The sequence below is a fragment of the Corylus avellana genome, chromosome ca11 (genome assembly GCF_901000735.1).
Source record: "Corylus avellana chromosome ca11, CavTom2PMs-1.0".
Classification (NCBI taxonomy): domain Eukaryota; kingdom Viridiplantae; phylum Streptophyta; class Magnoliopsida; order Fagales; family Betulaceae; genus Corylus; species Corylus avellana.
Window position 1 is genome coordinate 2188046 of NC_081551.1, and position 22777 is coordinate 2210822.

Below are 22777 nucleotides of genomic sequence, written 5' to 3' on the forward strand. Positions count from 1 at the left end.
AGTAAAAATTTAATTTTGTTTTCTAAATTTAGAGAAAATCAAAAGAGAGCTGCTGTCAGTGCTCTTATGGGAAGCATGAAGTAAATAGTTATAGGATCTTTCGGCCACTTTCATAACGGACACATTGAGCCATTTTTTGGCAAAATGAGAGTGGTTGAGCCATACCAAATGGTTAGAGGTGGTTTTGGCTATTCCCATTTAGCCAAAGGGGTGACTCGACCACTCCTTAAATTTTTCTTTAATTATTTAATTTTGTTTTTCTTTTATTTTTAAGTAGCAATAATGTGGCATATCAAATACATGATAGTCACTAATAGGTTTGACGCGGCATGTTGTTAAATGATTTGATGGAAGGACCAACTGTGAATATCTAGAGTTTGTTTGATTTCATATCAAACCACATGTAATAATAAAGTTGTTTTTAAAATACATGTAAAAATCACGTGATCTATTAATTTATTAAAAATACAAATAAAAATAAATTTTTTCTAAAAACAAATATCAGTCTAATAAATTAGGTTAAAATAATTTTCTCGAACAAGAGGAAAACTTTTATCTTGCAAATAATGCTATTTTGATTCAAATTAACTTTTTTCAGTCTTTACTTGAAGGTTATAGGCTACAGAACAGAAGTGCCCCCTCACAACCAAGATTGTGCCCATGGCCCCAGCAAGGCTTCAAAGCATTGGAAGCCTCAATTCATTAAGTTCACCTACTCAAAACTTGCTATAAATATCATGAACCCTAATCTATGAAACAGGATCATTTTCCTGCTCTATAATGTGCAGCTAATTAATTCAGCTGGTTTTATGATGTGATATAGAAATTTATCATTTTGATAATGCATACATTAAATTAAAATATTCATAAAATATAATAAAACTGTGATTTATAGCGCATGCATGCCTATATAAAATAAAAAATCTAAATTGAATTTGAATAATTTAATACATTGAATTGAAAAAAATTTATCGACAAAAGAGCTGATGGGCATTCTTGGACATAAATTTCTAAAAAACCGGCATCTAATAATGACATGTATTATTTAGCACGTGAGAAATACATATTTTTTAATAACACGCATTTTTTACATGTTTTTTAATAATTTAAAAGACACATGTTATTTTTAATGATTGGGTCTAAGAAATTTACTAAAAAAAAAAAACAACAAAAGTCATTTTTCCAAAAAAAGAAAAGAAAATAAAAAAGTCAAAAGCTTTGCCAAGCCAAGCTATGAGTATTCACTGTGGTGATTTCACCGCCCTTTGCGTTTTGAGTTTGTAAGATTCAGACAACCTTTTTGTGACTCACGGTTGACCATGTCTGAGTTGTCATAAAAGTTCCGTAATTAAAGGAAAACGTCAAGGGTAGTTCGGGGATCACATCAATTAACGAAGCGTTTTTAATGTCTTAATTAATTTATCACCTTAATTAATAAGACACAGGCAAAGAAGAAGTGGGAGGGAAGGACGAAACAAAGAAAGCCGGAACAGAAAAAAGAGTTCTGCTGCCAAAACAGAGGAGGGGGCTTAAATCTCTTCTTTCAAAAGATTTCTTCTTGTTGAAGGGTTTAAGCTTTCTCATTTTTCTATTTATCAAAGATCATTTTTTTTAAAAAAAATATTTTTCATTGTTTAGAAGCATACATCCATACAAGTTGCACTGAAAGAAAGGGAAAGAAGTTGAGGAATTCTTGTCGCTGAATTGAATGGTCGTTGCTGAAGGAATTGGAAGTGGATCCATAAGCAACCCAAGTCTCTGATCTGATCTCAGTGAAAATGGTATTTGCTTTTTCTATGCTTTTGCAAAATTTGGTTAAATTTTTATATGTCTTGCATATTTGAAGTTCTGGGTTCTCATAATCGTATGAAATTTTATGCTATTCAATTCAAAGTTGTTGATAATTTAATGGGTTATTGTTGGTTTAGTATCTTGATGACTGATTTGTGCTTAAGTTGAAGCAGAAATGGATATATGAATATTTTCTGTCGATCTTTTGGTTTGAAGTTTGTTTCTTTGAGTTCTGTTTCAATCACATTCAGATTTGTTTTCTTCTCTTGTTTCTTGAGGTGCATACTTGGATTTCTGTTTTAATGTTCATGTAAATGCTCATTTGGATTTACTAAGCAGCAGCTCACTAGTCCAACTCAAGTGTTTATGTGTCGGTAGAGATCTTTTAAGGAAGAGAGCAAATTGAAAACAAGGATTTGGGTTAAAAAGGTTGCATTGATATTTCACTATAAAAGAAAGAAAATCACAGTCAAAGCAAAATAGTAAAAAATTGATAGAATTAGAACTCACAGCACATTTGCTTTATAATGGAGTTAGACTGTCTTCTCTTAGTGGAATTTGTACCAAGCTAGAAGCATACATCAATGACCCAAAAGAAATTTAAGTAAATCAAAGGCGTTGCTGATGATGGAGTTGGTATCTTTTCCTCCTCTTTCTATATATACATTGCACTTGTTTGCTCATTTTTTATGCGAGTACATGTCTGGACTCTTTTGTTTATTGCTCTTTTGTATTAGTGAGAATAGAGAGAAGTACTTGAGTCTTACATCTTGGCCATTGCAGTTACAGATGATTGCCTGTGCCTGTTTGCATGCATGATGCTCCATAAATCTTGTCCAAGGAAAAATGTAGTTATGCAATTTACTTGATATTTTAGTCTTTGACACTCTTTGCTTTTCAGGCTGTTGCTATCAGTCATGCGGTTGGATCTCTTGTTTGGATGGAAGATCCTGATGAAGCTTGGATAGATGGTGAAGTAGTGAAGGTTGATGGTGAAGAAATTAAAGTCCTCTGCACTTCGGGGAAGACGGTGAGTGCTTTGAATGATGTTATCATGGGCATTTTTTCTGCACATATTACCTATATTAATTTTATCATGTGCTGAATGACAATTCTCCATCTTTTGCTATTGTAATGTACATGTGTCTTCATCTTATTTTAATATTTAACAAGTTCTATGGTTGAAGTGGTGGTGCGGACATCTTTATCTGGTTAGGGTGGCAGTAGAATCACTTCACCTATACTCTTTTAAATACTTGTCAATTTTTTTTTTTTTCCCCATTTTGTGCTTACTGATTTTTTTTTGATTGTATGTGCTGATTTTGCTTACTTTTCCCACCATTATTTATGCGGAAAACTGCAGGTTGTTGTTAAAGCTTCCAATGTCTATCCCAAAGACCCTGAAGCTCCACCGTGTGGAGTGGATGACATGACAAAGCTGGCTTATTTGCATGAACCAGGAGTCCTTGACAATCTAAGATCAAGATATGATATCAATGAGATATACGTGAGTATTTGAAATAGTCTTTCATTAAAAGATTACCAACAGCTACAAGAGAAAGCTAGTCCATGATAGAGTTTCTTTTTCTCTCTCTTTTTAGTTGGGGTTGTCAGAAGGGGGAAGGGGTAGGAGATGGGTGGTTGGTAAATATTCTGCATCCATACTTGATGTGTTTGTTACATTTTGATGGATGTTGGGGGGACATCCTTTTTTTTTTTTTTTTTTAATCTTTACATCGATCTTCTGCATTTTCTGAAGTTAATACACTTACTGTTGATGTCAGACTTACACGGGGAATATATTGATCGCTGTGAATCCTTTTAGAAGACTACCGCATCTTTATGATAGCCATATGATGGCTCAGTATAAAGGGGCAGCCTTCGGTGAGCTGAGTCCACATCCTTTTGCTGTTGCAGATGCTGCATACCGGTACTTTTTCACATTCTCAATGTAAAATCTTCAAGTCATCTCTTTTCTTGGCTGGTACTGTAACTTGCCATTTGTGTGGATGCAGACTTATGATTAATGAGGGAAAAAGTCAGGCAATATTGGTTAGTGGAGAAAGTGGGGCTGGTAAAACAGAAAGCACAAAATTACTCATGGCATATCTTGCTTACATGGGAGGGAGAGCTGCTGCTGAGGGGAGGACTGTTGAGCAGCAAGTCCTGGAGGTAAAAAGTTCTAGAATCTCAGTTGTCTGCCAAACTGGCACATGCAGTAGTAAGATCTGACATTGATTTTTTCAAGCAAAATTGTTTTTAGTTATACAAAAAAGATATGTTGAAGTTTATAATTCTTGGCCAGTATTTTTCTTTTATAGGTTCTTTAACAGGTCACCTGTACTATACATGCTTTCATTGTGTTTTTCTCTTATTTTCAGTCCAATCCTGTTCTGGAAGCCTTCGGTAATGCCAAGACTGTTCGAAACAATAACTCGAGGTGGGATGATGTTTTATTTTTAAAATTTTCTTATTTCTATATTGTGAATTTTATGTAATACGATCTATTTGCTGGGGTTCCATCCTTATGTGCATTTTTTTTTTTTTTTGGATAACGTACCTTATGTGCATGTTATCAATATTGCAGTCGTTTTGGTAAGTTCGTGGAGATCCAATTTGACAAGAAGGGAAGAATTTCGGGAGCTGCTATCAGAACTTATTTGCTTGAAAGGTCACGTGTATGCCAGTTGTCTGATCCTGAGAGAAATTATCACTGTTTCTACATGCTTTGTGCTGCACCACCAGAGGTAATGGTTCTTTAACTGCTTCACAAAACCGGCTTCATGGAAATAAGGCGGAACAATATGTGCAGATTATATGTTTCTTTTGTATTTATTTGTCATACATGGAAAATATTTGTCTTACAATATCTGTGAACTGGCCAAAGAAGGATTTATGAAGTGGACCATGATACTCTCTCTTTGATGTTCAGCTCTCGACATTAACAAACTTTACTTTGTTTAAAGTGTACCCAAAAAGGAAATATTATTGTTTTCAGTAAACTTTCAATCTTCTGAGTTTGTTGGGACATGGCTTTCCAAGGAACTCTTTCCACCATTCTTCTTACTCCCAACTTCAACTGAACCCACAGCTCTTTTACCTAAAGGATTCTGATCTGGGGAAGCTGTGTCAGGGTCATCATCAGTTGAAGCACTACTTTAGGCCTCAAACTTGTTAAAGGCAGCCAAGTCTTCTGATGCATCTTCTATATTAGGAAGGTTATTTCTGTAACCAGGATCAACATTTTTTTGCTCAGACTTTCCACCTGCAGCTGCTGTTGATGAACTGCTTCCAGAACCTGAAGCTGTCACAACCATGGCCTTCGCCACATTCAAAACATTCATATCATGCCTTCTAACGCCACTTGATGCCTTTCCTTTCTTTGAAGCAATCTGCTAGGCCTGTATTTCTTCTGCTGCTATCTGTTGGAACACCTTCTTATTCAGTTATTTGGACAACAACTTTGCAATGTGAACTTGCTGGTCTCCTATGGTTCTCTACCTTCACATTCACCTAATCCCCATTTTTGCATTGGAGATTAGAGTCCCTCATCTAATCCTCTTTAGCACTAATTCCCATACAAATTTGGCTTTGGTCAATCTGTCAGCTTGAAGTGGTCTTTCCCATTGCACTTCCAACATAGCTCAAGCCAATCTTCCAAGATTTCTATTAGAATATAAATTAAATGATTAGATTTCTCCATTTCTATTGGCTTAAGCATTTGATGATCCCAAATAGGCTTGGCCTTATAGGAAGCCTGCAACGGAAGACCAAGATATTGGGAAAAACCGGTGGGAATGTTGTCTAGTGGTAAATAGTTTTGAAAAAGAAAAATTTAGTTCCACTATTGTCCTCTCACTGTTTTTAAAACTTCTATCATTTCTTTCCCACTAAAGACACCCACAAATGGCAGGACATAGCTAGCTTCCACATTGCTTCACTCTGAGGATTGCCACTCAACTCTCTCCAATGAGCGAAATGGTCTACTACTCTTCTAGTTGAATATGGTGAGAGTGAAATGCTCGAAGTTTTGATGACTGTGAGATAGGATTGATTGATTTGAAGAAGTTGGTGTTACAAACGCTGTATTCATGGAGAGTGACATGGCATACTCCAAATGTTTCTACTTTTTTTGAATTTCTAGATTTATGTTCTTTTTTCTCTATGGGTTAGGGGTCTCTTGTATACTTCCTATGTACATGGGTTGTGCTCTTCTGCCTGTTGTTTGAATATATATTATTTATTAAAAAAATTATGTCCCATTCTTAAGTATTTTGTGGCTTAGTATTTTCTTAGTTCCATTTGGAAAATTACCTATCTTTGGATCTTGGAATCTGATAATTGTATAAAGTGTTTGTGAATTTCTGTTGTCTCTTTTTTTTTTTTTTTTCTCACCATCTAGAGTGCAGCACTCCACTGCTTCCCCTAGCAGCATGAGTCTTGTATTGCTCTCCCACAATCCAGTTGCTTTGTTTAGGCTAAGATCATAACTTGATATCTGAAGTTTTTATTTTTCTCGGGAAATTCATATAAGAATAGAAAATATGATGTTTGCAGAAATTGAATAGTTTTTTCACAAAAAAAAAAAAGTCTGCAAATAGAACTTGAGAATAAACTTTAAAAATGTCATTTTCATTTCTTTGTGCAAAGCACCAACTGTTCTTCTCTAGCTTCCAGACATCTCTTATTTTCTTCTCTTATTAATTTGACAGGATGTCAAGAGGTACAAATTGGAAAACCCTACAACATTTCATTATCTGAATCAATCAAATTGCTATAAGTTGGATGGGATTGATGATTCAAAGGAATACATCGCAACAAGGAGGGCAATGGAAGTTGTTGGAATAAGTGTTGGTGAGCAGGTATTTCATAGGAAATTGCTTCAATTGGAATCCAACTTCAAGTATAACTGCTACTTGAAAATCTTGTTTTTCTTTGTTCCTTACACCTTTTCAGGATGCAATATTTCGTGTTGTGGCTGCAATTCTGCATCTTGGGAATGTTGAATTTGCAAAAGGGAAGGAAACAGACTCATCCATACCCAAAGATGAAAAATCTCGGTTCCATCTAAGAACTGCTGCTGAGCTTTTCATGTAAGCAATTTCATTGACAAGCATTCACACACTAAAAGATGAAGTGGTTGACAAGTTTGCCCTTCATATTTTATGATAAGAGAAGAAAATGTGGCCTATCAATTCTTAAATATTGTTCAGGTGTGATGCAAAGGCACTAGAAGATTCTCTTTGCAAACGTGTAATTGTTACCCGTGATGAAACCATAACAAAATGTCTGGATCCAGATTCTGCAGCTGTCAGTAGAGATGCTTTGGCTAAAATTGTGTATGCGAGGTTGTTTGACTGGTAAGATACTCGTTGAAGAGTTTGATTGAAGATTATTCAGTGTGGTCTTTCTTATCGTTACTACTAGTTCAAATTTGAGCTGTAAATTGAACAGTGGACCCTTCTTGGTTCTACAGGCTTGTGGATAAGATTAATAGTTCAATTGGTCAAGACCCTGAGTCAAAGTTCTTAATTGGGGTGCTGGATATATATGGTTTTGAGAGTTTCAAGACAAACAGGTGCTTAACCGGTATGCCTTATCTTTTTATTTTGACATAGATCTCTATGTGAACTCAATGGAAGGTTATTTTTTCTCTCAAGGTTGTAGGAGAGACTGAAGCTCTCTTTGAGCAGCCATTTTCTACTTGTCACTCCCTGACTCATAAAGAATAAAATTAACTTGAATTATTTTCTGTTATAATCATTAGTAATTTACTGTGTTTCTTTTATTGGTTGCTTTTTAGTATCAATTTTCAGCCATGCCCCTCTCTCTCCTCCCCCACCCCTCCTTTCTCATTATCACTTTTCAGTACTTAAGATGACTTGTGAGACTGCTCCTTCCCATAGAGGGGTGTCTTTCCTTCCGCTCGTCTTTTAAGTATGTCAAAGGATAATAAGATGCATGAGGCACTACTATGGGGGGTTTGAGCATCTATATAAAAGTACCATGTGCTTGTGTATCTGTTAAATTCTTTCATTTCTTTATCTCTTGGACAGGTCTGGGATGATTTATCATCCATTGTGTCAATACTAAGTTCCTTGCATGGCCTATCTGTTTGTTGCTGCTAATTTTGGCTTCAGGTTCTGCTAAAGTAGTCTTTAGGTTGACCTCATGTCAACATTGCGGTAACATTGCAGTAAATTCTAAATGCCATTGGAGCTTTGAAAGAGCAGTTTCCTCTTGTCTAGTTGAAAATTCTAGCATCTTCTTCTTCCCATACGGCATGTATTCTTCTTGTTTAATAATCTTATGATTTCAAATCTTCTGTCAATTTGTTCTAACTTCCAGGAGTAGCTAGCTATAGAGATGAAAACAGAAGGTTCTTTTGGTGCTTACTGTCCACTCCTGATGTTCTGTGATTGTGTGGTTCTCTAAATGAAAGAAAAGAGCAAACTTGAATATATGGAATTTTTATTCTTATTAATGTACAGGTTTTGAGTTTGTTACTTTTCTGCTAAGGAGAATGCCAAAGTGATCTAAAAATAATGTCTTGCAAGAGTATAACATCAATATACTTCCTGCATTAATTTCCTTAATAGACTGGAATGCTTTGCATGGACTTAAATCTTAATTTATTGAGACTGGATTTATGAGCTTAGATGCTTGTATTTTTTATCTCATGGATAGTTGTTCTTTGGTGTGTATTTTGCAGTTTTGAGCAATTTTGCATCAATCTCACAAACGAGAAGCTTCAGCAACATTTCAATCAGGTTTTCTGTTAAGAATTTCTGTATTTTCTTTATTGTTCTTTGCGATTGTTCAATCTATATGTATTGCATATGTTTGTAATGCACAAATATCTTGTTGGCAGCATGTTTTCAAAATGGAGCAAGAAGAATATACAAAAGAAGAAATTGATTGGAGTTACATTGAGTTTGTTGATAATCAAGATATTCTTGATCTCATTGAAAAGGTTTGTGTGTCTAACATGCATAGTGTTTTTCTTCGCTTTCTATTGGATTTGTTTCATAAATCATAACTCTCTTTAGGCATTGGTGTTTCTCATGTAGGGTTGTGCCCCTTTTCTGAATTTTTCTTATGAATGATTACTTTATGGAAAAAAAAAAAAAAAAAAAACTTTGTTTACATGTTGATATCTGCCAAGGCGAGTGCATGTGATTAACCTAGGTATCTTTGCTGGTTCCTCCAAAAAGTGGACGGAGCTTGCAGCAGAAACAGTGATTCATCCTTGGTTGTGAACATCTGGTCTTTGACCTTACGTAATGTAGCAGTTAACTTTTCATTTCATTCTAAGTCTATCGAAGTTGTGTAAAGTGTCCTGGCTTTCAGTTATCTGAAAGCTTGAAGAAAGAGGGTTGAGCTGGTTAAATGGCCAACATCAAATGTAGTCACACGAGTCCAGACAATTGTGGCTTTTATGGAGTGAGGATAATGAGAAAAGGCTTTTGGATCTTTCGTAATGATGTCACTCCTTTCCCTTGGAGGAGGATTTGGTGGACTGAGGTTCTTTTGAGGGCGGCCTTTTTGGCTTGGTTGGTGGCTCTAGGGAAGATCCTTACTATAGACAACCTAAGGAAGCGGCATGTCATTGTGGTTGATAGGTGTTGTATGTGCAAGAGGAATGAGGAGTCCATAGACCATCCTCTCCTCCATTGTGAGCTTGCTTGCGCCCTATGAAATGCCTTTTTCAGTTGTTTTGGGTTGTATTGGGTGATGCCTAGTAGAGTAGCTAACTTGTTAGCATGTTGGTGGATTTGTAGTAGCACTCGGAGTGCTGCTGTGTGGAAAATGGTGCATTTTTGCCTCTTTTGGTGTCTTTGGAGGGAAATAAATGATAAAATTTATGAGGATCGCAAGAGGACATTGGCTGAGCTTGAGTTATTTTTCTACTTTTATACTTGGACAGCTGCGTTTGTAGCTCCCTGACTGCTTAGTTCTCATCATTTTCTTGTTCTTTTCTCTTGTATTCTCCCAGTGTAACTAAGTAGTGCTTTTCGCTTTTAATAATATTTCGATTACTTATAAAAAATTAACTTCAGAGTTTACTCCAAGATAACTTATATCGGCTTCCATTTTGTCTTGTTTGATAATTTTTCTATTTTTTTGTTGCTGATGCTGCTATTGGTTTTTCTTAATTCTCCCCGGCCAAAACTTAGTGTAGTTAATATTGTTCTTTATTTGTTGTTAAATAAACTTAACGATGAAATCATTATGCTCATAGGGTGTTCAATTTAAAATTTGATTCTCTCTTTCTGCTGCTGTCTGTCTTTAGTTTTCATTTTATTCATGTCTTGTACGTTTGATTTTTTATATGTTCATTAATGGATTTTCAGAAACCGGGTGGCATTATTGCTCTTCTGGATGAAGCTTGGTAAGTACTGCACTATGTAGTATATTACTTTAATATCTCTATATCACTTCATAAAATTTCATTGAATACACTGTTTGGTTGTGAGATAGCTGAGTTGTGTGTTCTGCAGTATGTTTCCAAGATCAACACATGAAACATTTGCCCAAAAGCTGTATCAGACATTCAAAAACCATAATCGCTTCACGAAGCCAAAATTATCACGTAGTGACTTCACAATTTGCCATTACGCTGGCGATGTAAGTGTCTTGTTTGCATTGTTCTTTGTAGTGATGTATAGGTCATAGAATTCAAACCTAAGAAGCAAGAAGTAATTATAAAAAATACATGCACTGAAAACTTTGATATGACTTTCAGGTCACTTATCAAACAGAACTGTTCCTGGACAAGAACAAGGACTATGTTGTTGCTGAACATCAGGGGCTCTTGAGTGCTTCCAGATGCTCCTTTGTGGCGGGTTTATTTCCACCTTCAGCTGAGGATTCATCCAAATCATCAAAGTTCTCTTCAATTGGTTCACGGTTTAAGGTATGATAGTTTTCCTTTTCTTTTATGGGTAAAAAAAAATTGAGATTCTTTCTACTATCTGGTGGGTTGTGAAGTCCTCTTTTTTACTTTATGCAGCAACAATTGCAAGCGCTGCTTGAAACTCTCAGCACGACTGAGCCGCATTACATTCGTTGTGTAAAACCCAATAATCTTCTTAAGCCATCAATCTTTGAGAATAAAAATGTTCTTCAACAACTACGTTGTGGGGTAAGAATTTTGATATCTTATAGTGTTGATTTTTGAATATTGTTGGTGTGGTAATTAAAATTTACTGCATTTGATTCGAGTTTATTCATATTTTATTTGTCTCATTTCAGGGAGTCATGGAGGCAATTAGGATAAGCTGTGCTGGATTTCCCACTAGAAAACCCTTTGTTGAATTTGTAGATAGATTTGGCCTGCTTGCACCTGAAGTTTTGGATGGGAGGTATTTTGATTGTTTTATTTTTTTGTCAGTTGTTTTGCCTAACCATTAAATGTGCTGACATATTTCTATAATAATATAATATCAGTTCTGATGAGATCATTGCTTGTAAGAGGCTTCTAGAGAAGGTGGGACTTAAAGGCTATCAGGTAATTATTTGATGATGATTAGACATTCTTCACAGATTGAAATTCTATCATTTTCTCCTGATTTAATATGGTCATAAGTTTTGGGGAATGAACGCATTAACATCATATGCTCCATGCAAGATGGTGTTACAAGACTACTGCAAAAGTATAATACTGATGCTTTTCCTGTATCACTTGAGTAATAGTGACAAGCTTGTTTAAGCACCTTTAGGGAATCCTTATAACAAGGTTTTACTGTGTCATCCATGGATGGTGCAACACTTTCTTTTCACATGTTCACTGTATAGACTGGATCTGTATACTTCAGTACTGTCATCCTTATTTTCATCTTCTTTATGGGCTACTGGAGTTGCTTCAGTTCATTGGTGGAACATGATACATTTTACATTAGGTGTTTACTTGTCCCCCCTCCCAGCGGACCTAAATGATATGGATCAGCTTGTATGTGATTTAGATTGCTTGGTCATTGAAAAAGACATGAAATCATTATTGACAATGACATGATGTCCCTGAGCTAAGTGGAGGCACTAGAATGTGGGTTTGCATAACATAGACTGTTTAGAATTTTTATTTACAGTATTTGGACATAACAGTGTAAAGAGATTGACACATTCTTTACTGCTGGGCTTGGTTTCAAGTGTATTCTTATCTTGAGCTCTGGATCTAGTTTGTTGTGGTTCTGTTGCCTTGTTTGTTGTGAAATGTACTAAAAAAATGATCGTCCTTTGTGAGTATGTGATGAGATGCGTGTTCTAGTTAAATTCAAAGCAGGTTGTTTCCCATTCTCCATGCACCCATTTGTTTCTCGTCTAAATATCAATAGATTTTAGCTGATGGGGATTTTTTTTTTTTTTTTGTGTGTGTGTGGGTTGGGGGTGTTGTAAAATGCTGATTTGTTACTTGTGCTATATATTTGTTTTGTGGATAGATTTTGTGATCTTATGATCCTGTTTGTTGTTGCAGATTGGTAAAACAAAAATTTTCCTTAGGGCTGGTCAGATGGCAGAACTAGATGCCCATAGAAGTGAGGTCTTAGGAAGATCAGCTAGCATTATTCAGAGGAAAGTCCGTTCTTATTTAGCCCGTAAAAGTTTTGTCTTGCTCCGTCGGTCTGTTATACAAATTCAAGCTGCATGCAGAGGTATTTAAATTTTGTTCCTGATGTCTTTGGACATCCTGATCTTTTAGGTTATAGTTTGTACTCCTATCTGCTGAGACATCCAGATTTGTATATACTTTTTGTTAGCTTTTGTCTTTGCTGATTACAGGACAACTTACTCGGCAAATTTACGAGGGCATGCGAAGAGAAGCTTCTTCTATGATGATCCAGAGAGACTTGCGGATGTTTCTTGCTAGGAAAGCTTACAAAGAATTGCATTCCTCCGCTGTTTCTATTCAGACAGGAATGCGTGGAATGGCTGCTCGTATTGAGCTACGCTTCAGAAGGCAGACTAGAGCTGCAATTATTCTTCAGGTAAAAGACATATTTATTTTTACAAAATGGATAGCTGGTTTTAAAATGTTCTTAAGGATATTTTTTTAAAGAATTTATTTTTCTATTTGTTATTTTCTTATGAATGTTGAAATATTTTCTTGCAATATCAACATCTCTGAAGGAGTTGTGTACACTACTGTCATACCTTTGCTGTTTTGCTCTGCCTAGCTGAAATTCTTTAGGTTTTAAATATTATTTCCTCCTTACAAACTTATCAAAAAAAAACAAAAAAATCCTTGCTAACTTGGAATACTTGTGGTTCTGTACTACAGAGCCAGTGTCGCAAATTCTTGGCACGGCTGCATTATATGGAGATAAAGAAAGCAGCAATTACAACACAGTGTGCATGGAGAGGAAGAGTTGCTCGAAAAGAACTACGGAATCTTAAGATGGTGACTACTTCTTCCTATATCATCTTATCTTTTTATTTATTGGGCCTTATGTTGTGACATTGTTTAGGCAAAAGTATTGTAGTTACAGGTAAAATCGATAATGAGATTTTGTTTTGGGTCCCTAAGGGGACATCTCATAAGATTGGAAAAGTACAGACATTTTTCATGCATGCATTCATAACGGTTTGTGCTGTCACCCTGCATTAACCTGTGGTGGAAATAATTTTGAAAATCACCTTTCCCTGCATCCCTTGTCCATTGGCTGTACTTGAAACTACGATTTCATGGAATCTGTCAACTGTCATAAGCACCTCCACTGTCAACAACCACCACATTGTCCTTATAGCAACCAGGATTCCCTCTCTCTCATGCCTCATCGCCCCATTTCCTCCTGAATTCCCAAACCAGAACCATTTGCCTTCACTCTCCTCGTAATCTCACAGGTCTGCTCATGCTAATCACCTCACCCTTTCTCTTTCTGCACTTTCAGAAATTGAAAACCATATGATTCCTTGTCACTTCTTTTATGCCAAGTAAAGGTCTTTGCGAAATGCTCCCAACCACAAATTAAATGGTAATTAAACTCATTTCTCCCAGAATTCCAGGGATTTTTAATACTTTGAAGTTTGCCTGATTACTAATTCATGTTTCTGCAACCACATCAAGCAGACAAACTTCTGTTTCTTAATCAGGAGTATTTAATTCCTTTATGGGAAGAAACATCTTATAAAAATTCAGCTTCATTTATGAGACAGATATTGAATACTTATCAAGCTTTTATTATAGCGCCAGATCACAAAGGAGAAGAGCCTGCTTTTTGACATGTTTCATACTTGCAAAATCAGGAATATTTGTGATTGCTGTACTTATGTTTTTGATGACGTGGTTTTTCTTAAGCTGCCTTTGCAAATTTTTGGTTTGGTATGTGATATGTCGGTTCTCAGCTTTTCTTGTCTGTGTACAGGCTGCAAGGGAAACTGGTGCTCTCCAAGCTGCCAAAAATAAACTGGAAAAGCAAGTTGAAGAACTGACATGGAGATTACAGCTGGAGAAACGCATGAGGGTAGGTGTTATTATGGCTATGAATCTGTTGAGAGTGGTGTCATGTTGCTCCATCGTGTTGCTTGTCTGAACATGCAATCAGAGCCCATGAATTTTCAGTGAGCCTCATCAGTTACCTGTCAATTGTTGACTTTGGTTTTGAAGTATGGCTAATTTTTCAAATGTAAGTGTTGTCGATAGCAAGACTTACAGATGAAGAGTGGAAACATATGATGACATTGACGTTAATTCACAGAGTGGTAGTTGTATGTTAGATAACTTTAAAAAGATTTGGGTTTTCTGTGTTTTTATACGGAGTACTCAGTTCCTTCCTAATTGCCTACAAATTGTTAATTGGAGAAAGGAAGCATAGTTGCTAGCCTCATGGTTTGAAAGTTAGGAAGCACAGATTCTTTGAAAGAGGTTGAAGTATCTGTGTTTTAGCCGGATATGTTTCCATGAATAAAATTTAAAATTTAAAGTTGGATACTTTGGGACTTAGCAGGACACTATGGAAAATGATTGGAATACAGTTGGGACATGACTAGGGACCACTCCAAATGAAGCGGAGGTCACTAGTTCGAAACTCCCCTTCCCCTTCCTTGGGGGTAAAAAATTATTCATAAAAAAATGTTTTGCGGAAAATTTATTAGAACAGAAAATCTAAATGCTTAATTTTAAACATTTAAAAGACCTAGGGTGTGTTTTTTAAAGGATTTTGGTCCGATACTGTAGCAAAAATTGATTAATGTAAAAAAAAAAAAAAGAATTTTTTTTTAAAAAAAAAATAGTGAAAAAGTAAGAATGTTTGGTATGGAAAATTGAAAAAAATTTGTTTTGTAATGATTTTTTTTTTTTTTTTTTTTTTAATTTGAATAGTAATAAAAATGATTGATGTGATGTAAAAAGTAAGAGAATGTTGAAAGAATGAAAAAGTGAGATGAATAGTAACGAATTGAAAACGGCCCTAATAGTAAATTGATTGATGTTATTTTGGTGATATTTAAAAATAGTGTATTTTGTGGATATATATATAAACATGGATGGAATATATGCTTCTTTCCTATATGTTGTTACTTGAATATTGATTTTAAATGTGCTTCTTAACCTTTGGTATTTGTTATTTAATATGATATACACGCACAAATATGTATTCATTAATAATAAATAATTATGTCCCAAATGTATCATCCTAGTTTTCCAAGAATCATCCTATCACCTGATTCATCTTGTATTCTGTGTCTTGTACTGGTACTGGTGCTTAGATTGAAAGCTATCAAATTCAAAGATGACGAAAGATTAAAAAATGTTGCTCGAATAAATGAGTGAATCCAGAAATGCAAAGAAAAATTATAAGAAAAAAGAAGAAGAAAAGATGCTTTGTATGCTGGGGAACTTTCTTCATGTTATTTCACTTTTGCAATTTTTATGTTTTAAGTTCTGTCAGAAGATCTCTTAAAGGTTCTCACCTCATATTAGTTCATGAACTTGAGCTTATAGGTTATGGAGCTGTTTTGGTAATGAATATAATTTTGGCATTTATAAATTGAATTCGATGAATGCCTGTATTATATTGCTTATAGAAAATAAATATGGAAAAGAGTAAAAGCAGAAGTTTATATATAATGTGCTTGCTAAAAATGTTTCTCTGTGACTTTATTGTGTTTCTCATATTTTGTTTTTCGTAATATGTCCAATATTTGTAGGCTGACATGGAAGAGGCTAAAACACAAGAAAACGAGAAACTACATTCTACTTTGCAAGAGATGCAGCTTCAGTTTAAGGAAACTAAAACAATGCTTGAGAAAGAATGTGAGGCTGCAAAAAGGGCAGCAGAGAAAGTCCCTGTCATACAAGAGGTTCCAGTTGTTGACCATGTAATGATGGAGAAGCTTAGCAGTGAAAATGAAAAGCTCAAGGTAATGTGGCTGAAAGTTTAGGATCTGCAATCTGCTGAAGGATACTGCCTTTGTTTACTTACTAAGACATCCTAAGAATGGCATCTTTGTTTTTGAGAATGTACTTGTTCATTTCTTCATGGTTATTTATTGCTTTCTGGAAAAATTATGCAGGCCATGGTTAGTTCACTGGAAATGAAAATTGATGAAACGGAGAAAAAATATGAAGAAGCAAGCAAAATTAGTGAAGAGAGATTGAAGCAAGCTTTGGATGCAGAAACAAAAATAATTCAGCTAAAGACTGCTATGCAGAGGTGGTTGTCCTGGTCTAGATTCTTAGTAATGTTGGACATAGATTAGTTAATAGATCCATATTACATATTAAACGTAAAGTGAAAATTCTTGTGTTAGCACGCATGTTGTCCATCAACAACCGTTCACCACCCCCCCGAATGACCCCAGAAAGCCCTTCTCTCTCTCTCCAAATTTCAGTGTTGTCATTGTGATTGTTGTTACTTTCATTGGCAGGCTTGAAGAAAAATTTTCTGACATTGAGTCTGAAAACAAAATTCTTCGGCAGCAAGGATTGGTAACACCTGTAAAAAAGACATCAGACAATCTACAGACTCCAGCAACTCAAGTAAACATACACTGCCAAATAAAGTGTCACTCTCTTTCTCTCTCTGGTTGTTGATTTTAATAAATGTTTTTTGTTACTTGCAGAGATTGGAAAATGGTCATCATGTGAGTGAAGAGAGCAAAGCCAATGTAGTTTATTTTTTTCTTTTCTTGGTTTCTTTTGTAGTCTATGCTTGTATGTATCCACCTTATTATACTGTTTTTTTCTCTTTACTGGTCATTTATAAGAGTTCATTTTTGCAGGAACCCCATAGTGCAACACCTGCTAAGAAGTTTGGGACAGAATCTGATAGCAAGTTCAGGAGATCCCTTGTTGAACGTCAACATGTCTGTGCTTATAGAAATCATTATTTTCTTCATCTGCCCATACTTCAATTTTTTTTTTCAGAGTGTAGGTTGACTAATTTTAACGTTTTGAGATTTGCTTTTGTTACAGGAGAATGTTGATGCTCTTATTAGCTGTGTTATGAAAAACATTGGGTTCAGTCATGGGAAGCCTGTTGCAGCATTTACCATCTACAAATGCCTTCTACACTGGAAATCTTTTGAAGCCGAAAGGACTAGTGTATTTGATCGTCTCATCCAGATGATTGGTTCTGCCATCGAGGTAACTGGATTACTTTGTTTATGGACATTTTCAATGTGATCATTAACCCACTTGAAGCACCCAATTACTTATTTCTACCTACAAAAGAATAATGCATCTGGGAATTGGCTATTGTTGAAGAAAAACTTAAAAGGCACATCCTCGGGTCAAATACTATTCTAGGGAAGCATGAACCCAAAGTATCCCCTCAATCCCCAACATTACAATTATTCTGTCTCTTGTCTGAAGGTTAAAGGTATATAAGGCTAGAAGAGCACTGTAATTATATTCTTTTGGTGCTTTGTAAGAATTATTGGTTTCTGATTTCCACATGCCGATAATGCACCTTTTGGTGTCTTTACTGTTTCATCTTTTAGTAGGTGACATCTTTATAGCCAATGACCATTTTCATTTTCTATTAACTTTAGAATAGGCATTACTATGCAATCTTCATTCAGAATGCAATAACATGCTTATGCTTGAAATGTAGACCACTTAATATTTTCAGAAATTCTTTTAAAGTTGACCTGGTATCTACAGGCAGTGCCTCTCTTCCTACTACCCCCAACTTTGATGTAATAAGCATTGTTTTTAGTGGTGTAGCCAAATTGTCACAACTGTAGAAGAATTGGTTGCTGCTTGCTTTTTGTTGCGTTTGGTGTGCTGTTTCTAGTGTTAGAAGTTTGATATGATAAATGTTTCTAATGTCAGGATCAAGATGAGAATAAGGATATGGCTTATTGGTTATCAAATACATCTACTTTATTGTTCTTGCTCCAAAGAAGTCTGAAGGGTGCTGGTTCAAGTGGTGCAACTCCACATCGAAAGCCACCTGCTCCAACATCCATCTTTGGGAGGATGGCCATGGTATAAGATTCTAAAATCCACTCTGTTGGATTTTATGTATCTCTTTCCTTTTGTGATGCAAAATTATGATTACTTAATCTTCAAGTCCATTTCTTTGTTAAATGTAATATGATGTGGTAATTCAATTCCAGGGTTTTCGCTCATCCCCTTCTTCTGCCAATCTTCCTGTTCCTGCACTTGATGTAGTCCGAGAGGTTGAAGCTAAATACCCAGCTTTGCTTTTCAAGCAACAGCTCACAGCCTATGTGGAGAAAATCTATGGAATTATTCGAGACAACTTGAAGAAGGAGATTTCATCTTTTCTTTCATTATGTATCCAGGTACTTTTAACTTCATTTATCAACTCTATTCAACCAAACAATGCAGTTGCCCCGCCAACATGGGCAGGGATGGAACTGGGATGAATATTTAGGGGGACCGGATGTGATTCAAAAAAAAAAAAAAAAATCTTTAACAATTGATTGGTGACTAAATCTTCAAGTGCTTATACAAAAATATACTTTATGTAAATTATAAAATGTATTTAATATATGAGATAATTAAACAGATAGATTATAAAAAAAATGATCAATTATGACACTTTCATTCCAACACTGCATATGAGATAGTGGAGAGGGTAATCGCAACTTCAAAGATGTATAACTGTCCAAAAAATTGTTCACAATTCAATGGTATCTAGGCTAAGAAATAGGTTGCATCCACAAAATTAGTTTTTAGTGGAAAAGAAAAGAAAAGATAAATTACAAATTTTATGCCAAACCTTAAGTTGCTCTGAGGAAAAAAAGGAAAAAAAGAAAAAGAAAAAAGGTAGTGAATCAAGAAAGTACCAAAAAGAAGATAAAATTACCATCATTTTTCCTAAAAAGAAAAAAATAAAAAAGTGACCATGATTTCATGGTTTATGAGAGAAATGAAAAGTATTAAAAAAGAATGATGAAAGTGGCCAAGATTACATGGTTTATAGGTAAATGTTCAAGTCTCGATTTGCCAGAGACAATATTCAACAAATAATTCTATAAGAATTAACTGAATTGAAGCATATATATATATATATATATTTTTTTTTTTTGCATGTTGGTAGCGAACTACCAACAATAGAGTACAAGTTTTCCAATATTCATTTCCAATGACAATCAAGGAAACATAACCTAAGAACATGCTGACATGACAAGTCCACAAATATTTATTTATTTTTTTTGCAAAATCCTTGGCCCGTGGGTCCATCACTGAACATGGGGTGGCCAAACTTCATTCAGCCACGACACTTTTGGTTGTGTAAAGTTGGTTGACTGCCTAATAAAAATATTGGGTTTAGGAAGTTTTATGTGTTCCATATGTATAACGTGTAATGTGGATATAGGCACCAAGAACATCAAAGGGAGTACTAAGATCTGGGCGGTCTTTCGGGAAAGATTCTCCATCGACTTACTGGCAGAGCATTATTGAGACCCTCAATACTTTCCTCGATACACTGAAAGAAAATTTCGTATGTAACTTCATTGAAGATTTTAGATTCACAAAATTTGAGTAATGCCAAACTTTGTTGTTGAGTTCTTTTCATCTTTCAAACGCAAAGAAACGATTATGGTTGTTGGGTTTCAGGTGCCTCCAATTCTTGTCCAGAAGATCTTCACTCAGACTTTCTCATATATCAACGTACAACTCTTTAATAGGTAATTAGTTATTTTATTCCGTCATCTACATATGCTAAAAAGTTTATTTATATTGGAATTTTTTTTTTCTTTATGATTTTCCAGCCTTCTTCTGCGTCGCGAGTGTTGTACATTCAGCAATGGGGAATATGTGAAATCTGGGTTAGCCGAGTTGGAGCTATGGTGCTGCCAAGCGAAAGAACAGGTGAACCTTTTTTCTGGGCAACTTCTTAATATTGGTGTTTCATGTCGGCTGTGTCTGTGTGTGTGTTTACCTACATCATTCATACCTATGGAACACTTTGTTTGCCGTAGGCATTCATAGTTTTCCCTGGTTTCATGACCCGATTTCCTTGGATTGCAGTACGCAGGCTCATCATGGGATGAACTTAAGCACATAAGACAGTCCGTTGGTTTCTTGGTATGTTAATTTGGTTTCTTGTTAAGACATCCTTCAATATTGCAGTCGATGTGGTCCTTTCTAAGGCATTGCTTTACCTTTACATCTGATAATAGTTCCTTTCACATTGTCTGGAAGATATCTTGCACAGTTATTGTGGTTTTACTTGCATTTTAACAAAATTGGAAAATTATTTGGCAGCTTTAACTAGACGTTGTCACGGTTGTATTCTTTTCTCTCAAGTAATAATAGCTCTAGTGCTGTATTGCTCACTTGATTTTCACTCATTTTTATGTACAGGTCATACATCAAAAATATAGAATTTCCTATGATGAAATCACCCATGACCTCTGCCCTGTAAGATTCTATTTGTCTCTCTCACTCTCTTTGACATTTTACTTTAGAGTACTGATTTACAGCAGGAAGGCCTAAGTAGATAAGAATTAAGGAGCATGACTTTCGGAATAGATACCAAAGAACTGGGTTAATTACTTAACTCACATATCTTTCTCTAGAGTGGCTGTTGAGATATTTGACCAAGGTCAACAGAAAAAAGAAAAGAAAAAAAGAAGTAAAAAGCGAAAAAAGAGAAAGATGCGACCCAATCCCTCCCTCTGACATCATGACTTGGCTTTTTTCAGATCTTAAGTGTTCAGCAGTTGTATAGAATCTGTGTTCTCTACAAGGATGACAACTATAATACTCGAAGTGTGTCTCCAGATGTAAGTTTGTTTGTAGGAATATCTTCTGTAATGTTTCTTGTGCTTGGGTGTGCCCTTTGAGTCTGATCTAATGTTTGTGATTCTTGATCTTCTTAAGTGAATTTTATTGCTTAGCAACCTCACCCTTACTCTTTCAACAGGTCATCTCCAGCATGAGGGTACTTATGACTGAGGACTCCAGTGATGCTGGGAGCAATTCCTACTTGTTGGATGACAATTCTGGGTGAGAGTTTCTTATCTTTTTACTCTGTGGGACTCTAAAAACAGTAGATCCATAAAATGGCTCCAGAAACTCCCACGACACTCATGTGTTTGTAGCTTGATAATTTAGAAATATAACTGGAAAGAGGACTTATTTATTTATTTATTTAATTATGTAAAATGAAGGTAATCTTTTCTATTCTATTTTCTTTTCTTTTAGACATTCATTCATCTATGATCATTTTACTGTTCTAATAAAAGGATGTCATAACTATGACCATTTTGCTACACGCTTTCTTCAACAGCAATTACGTTACAGTTAGGTGTATTTCTTGTATATTTTCATTTACACTTTTAATAGTATTTCTATACTTTTTAAAAAAGATAGAGATTCTGCCTTTTCCATGGGAACAAATGAAGCAATAGATGAAAACTCTCACTTTTAATATCAACTAATCCATGCTTCTCAATGCAGCATCCCCTTCTCGGTTGATGACCTCTCTACTTCTCTGCAAGAGAAGGATTTCTCCGAAGTCAAACCAGCAGATGACCTTCTTGAGAATCTAGCCTTCCAATTTTTACATGAGTAAGGCTAAAGAAGCTCAAGCGTGCATTTCGCGTGTTTCGTCCCAGCAGGCAGTGCGTTTCTAATTCTTCGGTCATTTGCCGTGGTGGTTGTAAATCCTATAGCCTTTTCACTTGTTCTTTTTTTTCTTCTTCTTATTTTTCCCTATTTCCAAGTCCCCATCAAAAAATTATTTTTTTATTCATTTATTTTAGCATTCAAATTGTACAATTTTCTTAGTTGAAAGGGGCAAGGATGTATCTTTGTTTTTGGCTGTGTGCATTCTGTCTGGTTTCGTTTTTCTGTCATTTGGCAGCATTGTTTGTAGGACGTTTAGGGGGCTACATTGGTGGCTGAGATATTGCTCTCTCCACCCAATTTTTCATTGTATAAAAGACACAATATATGAACATATATACAAAGAATGTGAGATTTATTTGGTAAAAAGTTCCTACATACCTTCTGAAGTGGTATGCCATTGGCAATTTCTTTGATGCCAACTTGTTTCCTTACATTGTTTACTAGTACTATCAAATGCCTGATTACTATGCTTTATGTGTGAATTATAATGTGTGCCCAGGAAAATGCTAGACCTAACTCTTTTACAACTTGTTGGCACATGTCAAGATGTGATTGGAGGATGTTACATTTTGTTTTTAGAGGATGACTTGCCTGCAAGTTGTAAAAGAGTTATAGGTGTAGAATGTGTAGAGCCCCAAACATTTTTCAAATTTTAATGCTGAATATTATCATATGGCAAGAGGTGTGGGCAGGAAAAATTAGATGAAAATTTGGGGGTTTTGTGCTTGTGGCTCCTCCACTATATAGGCCTTTTGTGTGAGTTGGATTTACAGGCATCATATTGATTTTTTTTTTTTTTTTTTTTAAAAAAAATTTTAATGAATAAGATATTTATTAAGAAAATAACTCAAAAAATAAAACAAATGGAGGTAGCCCCATGGGCTTAACAGCAACAAGAAGCTATAAGAAGTGTTAACTTGAAGATAGACCTTTTTA

The 22777-nt window shown here is 35.3% G+C and overlaps 1 protein-coding gene across 3 annotated transcripts; it reads left to right on the forward strand.

Moving 5' to 3' along the window:
* The first annotated feature begins 1469 nt into the window (after positions 1-1469).
* Positions 1470-22076, forward strand: LOC132165739 (myosin-6-like). Of its 3 annotated transcripts, none has more exons than XM_059576414.1 (39): positions 1470-1781; positions 2693-2821; positions 3155-3298; positions 3576-3721; positions 3807-3963; positions 4173-4231; positions 4379-4538; positions 6504-6653; positions 6748-6884; positions 7005-7151; positions 7268-7369; positions 8504-8561; positions 8663-8764; positions 10146-10183; positions 10293-10419; positions 10538-10708; positions 10805-10936; positions 11047-11156; positions 11242-11302; positions 12266-12443; positions 12571-12776; positions 13070-13189; positions 14154-14252; positions 15937-16149; positions 16303-16442; positions 16657-16768; positions 16852-16896; positions 17011-17094; positions 17204-17374; positions 18065-18220; positions 18352-18540; positions 19581-19706; positions 19823-19893; positions 19978-20077; positions 20237-20293; positions 20573-20629; positions 20914-20994; positions 21135-21217; positions 21671-22076. In XM_059576414.1, the coding sequence occupies exons 1-39, from the start codon at positions 1779-1781 to the stop codon at positions 21783-21785; spliced, it is 4536 nt and encodes a 1511-aa protein (XP_059432397.1). In that variant the 5' UTR covers positions 1470-1778; the 3' UTR covers positions 21786-22076. The 3 variants fall into 3 exon arrangements, with proteins under 3 accessions (XP_059432397.1, XP_059432398.1, XP_059432399.1); XM_059576415.1 differs by having other exon boundaries at positions 16852-16872; XM_059576416.1 differs by lacking the exons at positions 20573-20629; positions 20914-20994; positions 21135-21217; positions 21671-22076 and having other exon boundaries at positions 20237-20302.
* The last annotated feature ends 701 nt before the right edge of the window (positions 22077-22777 follow it).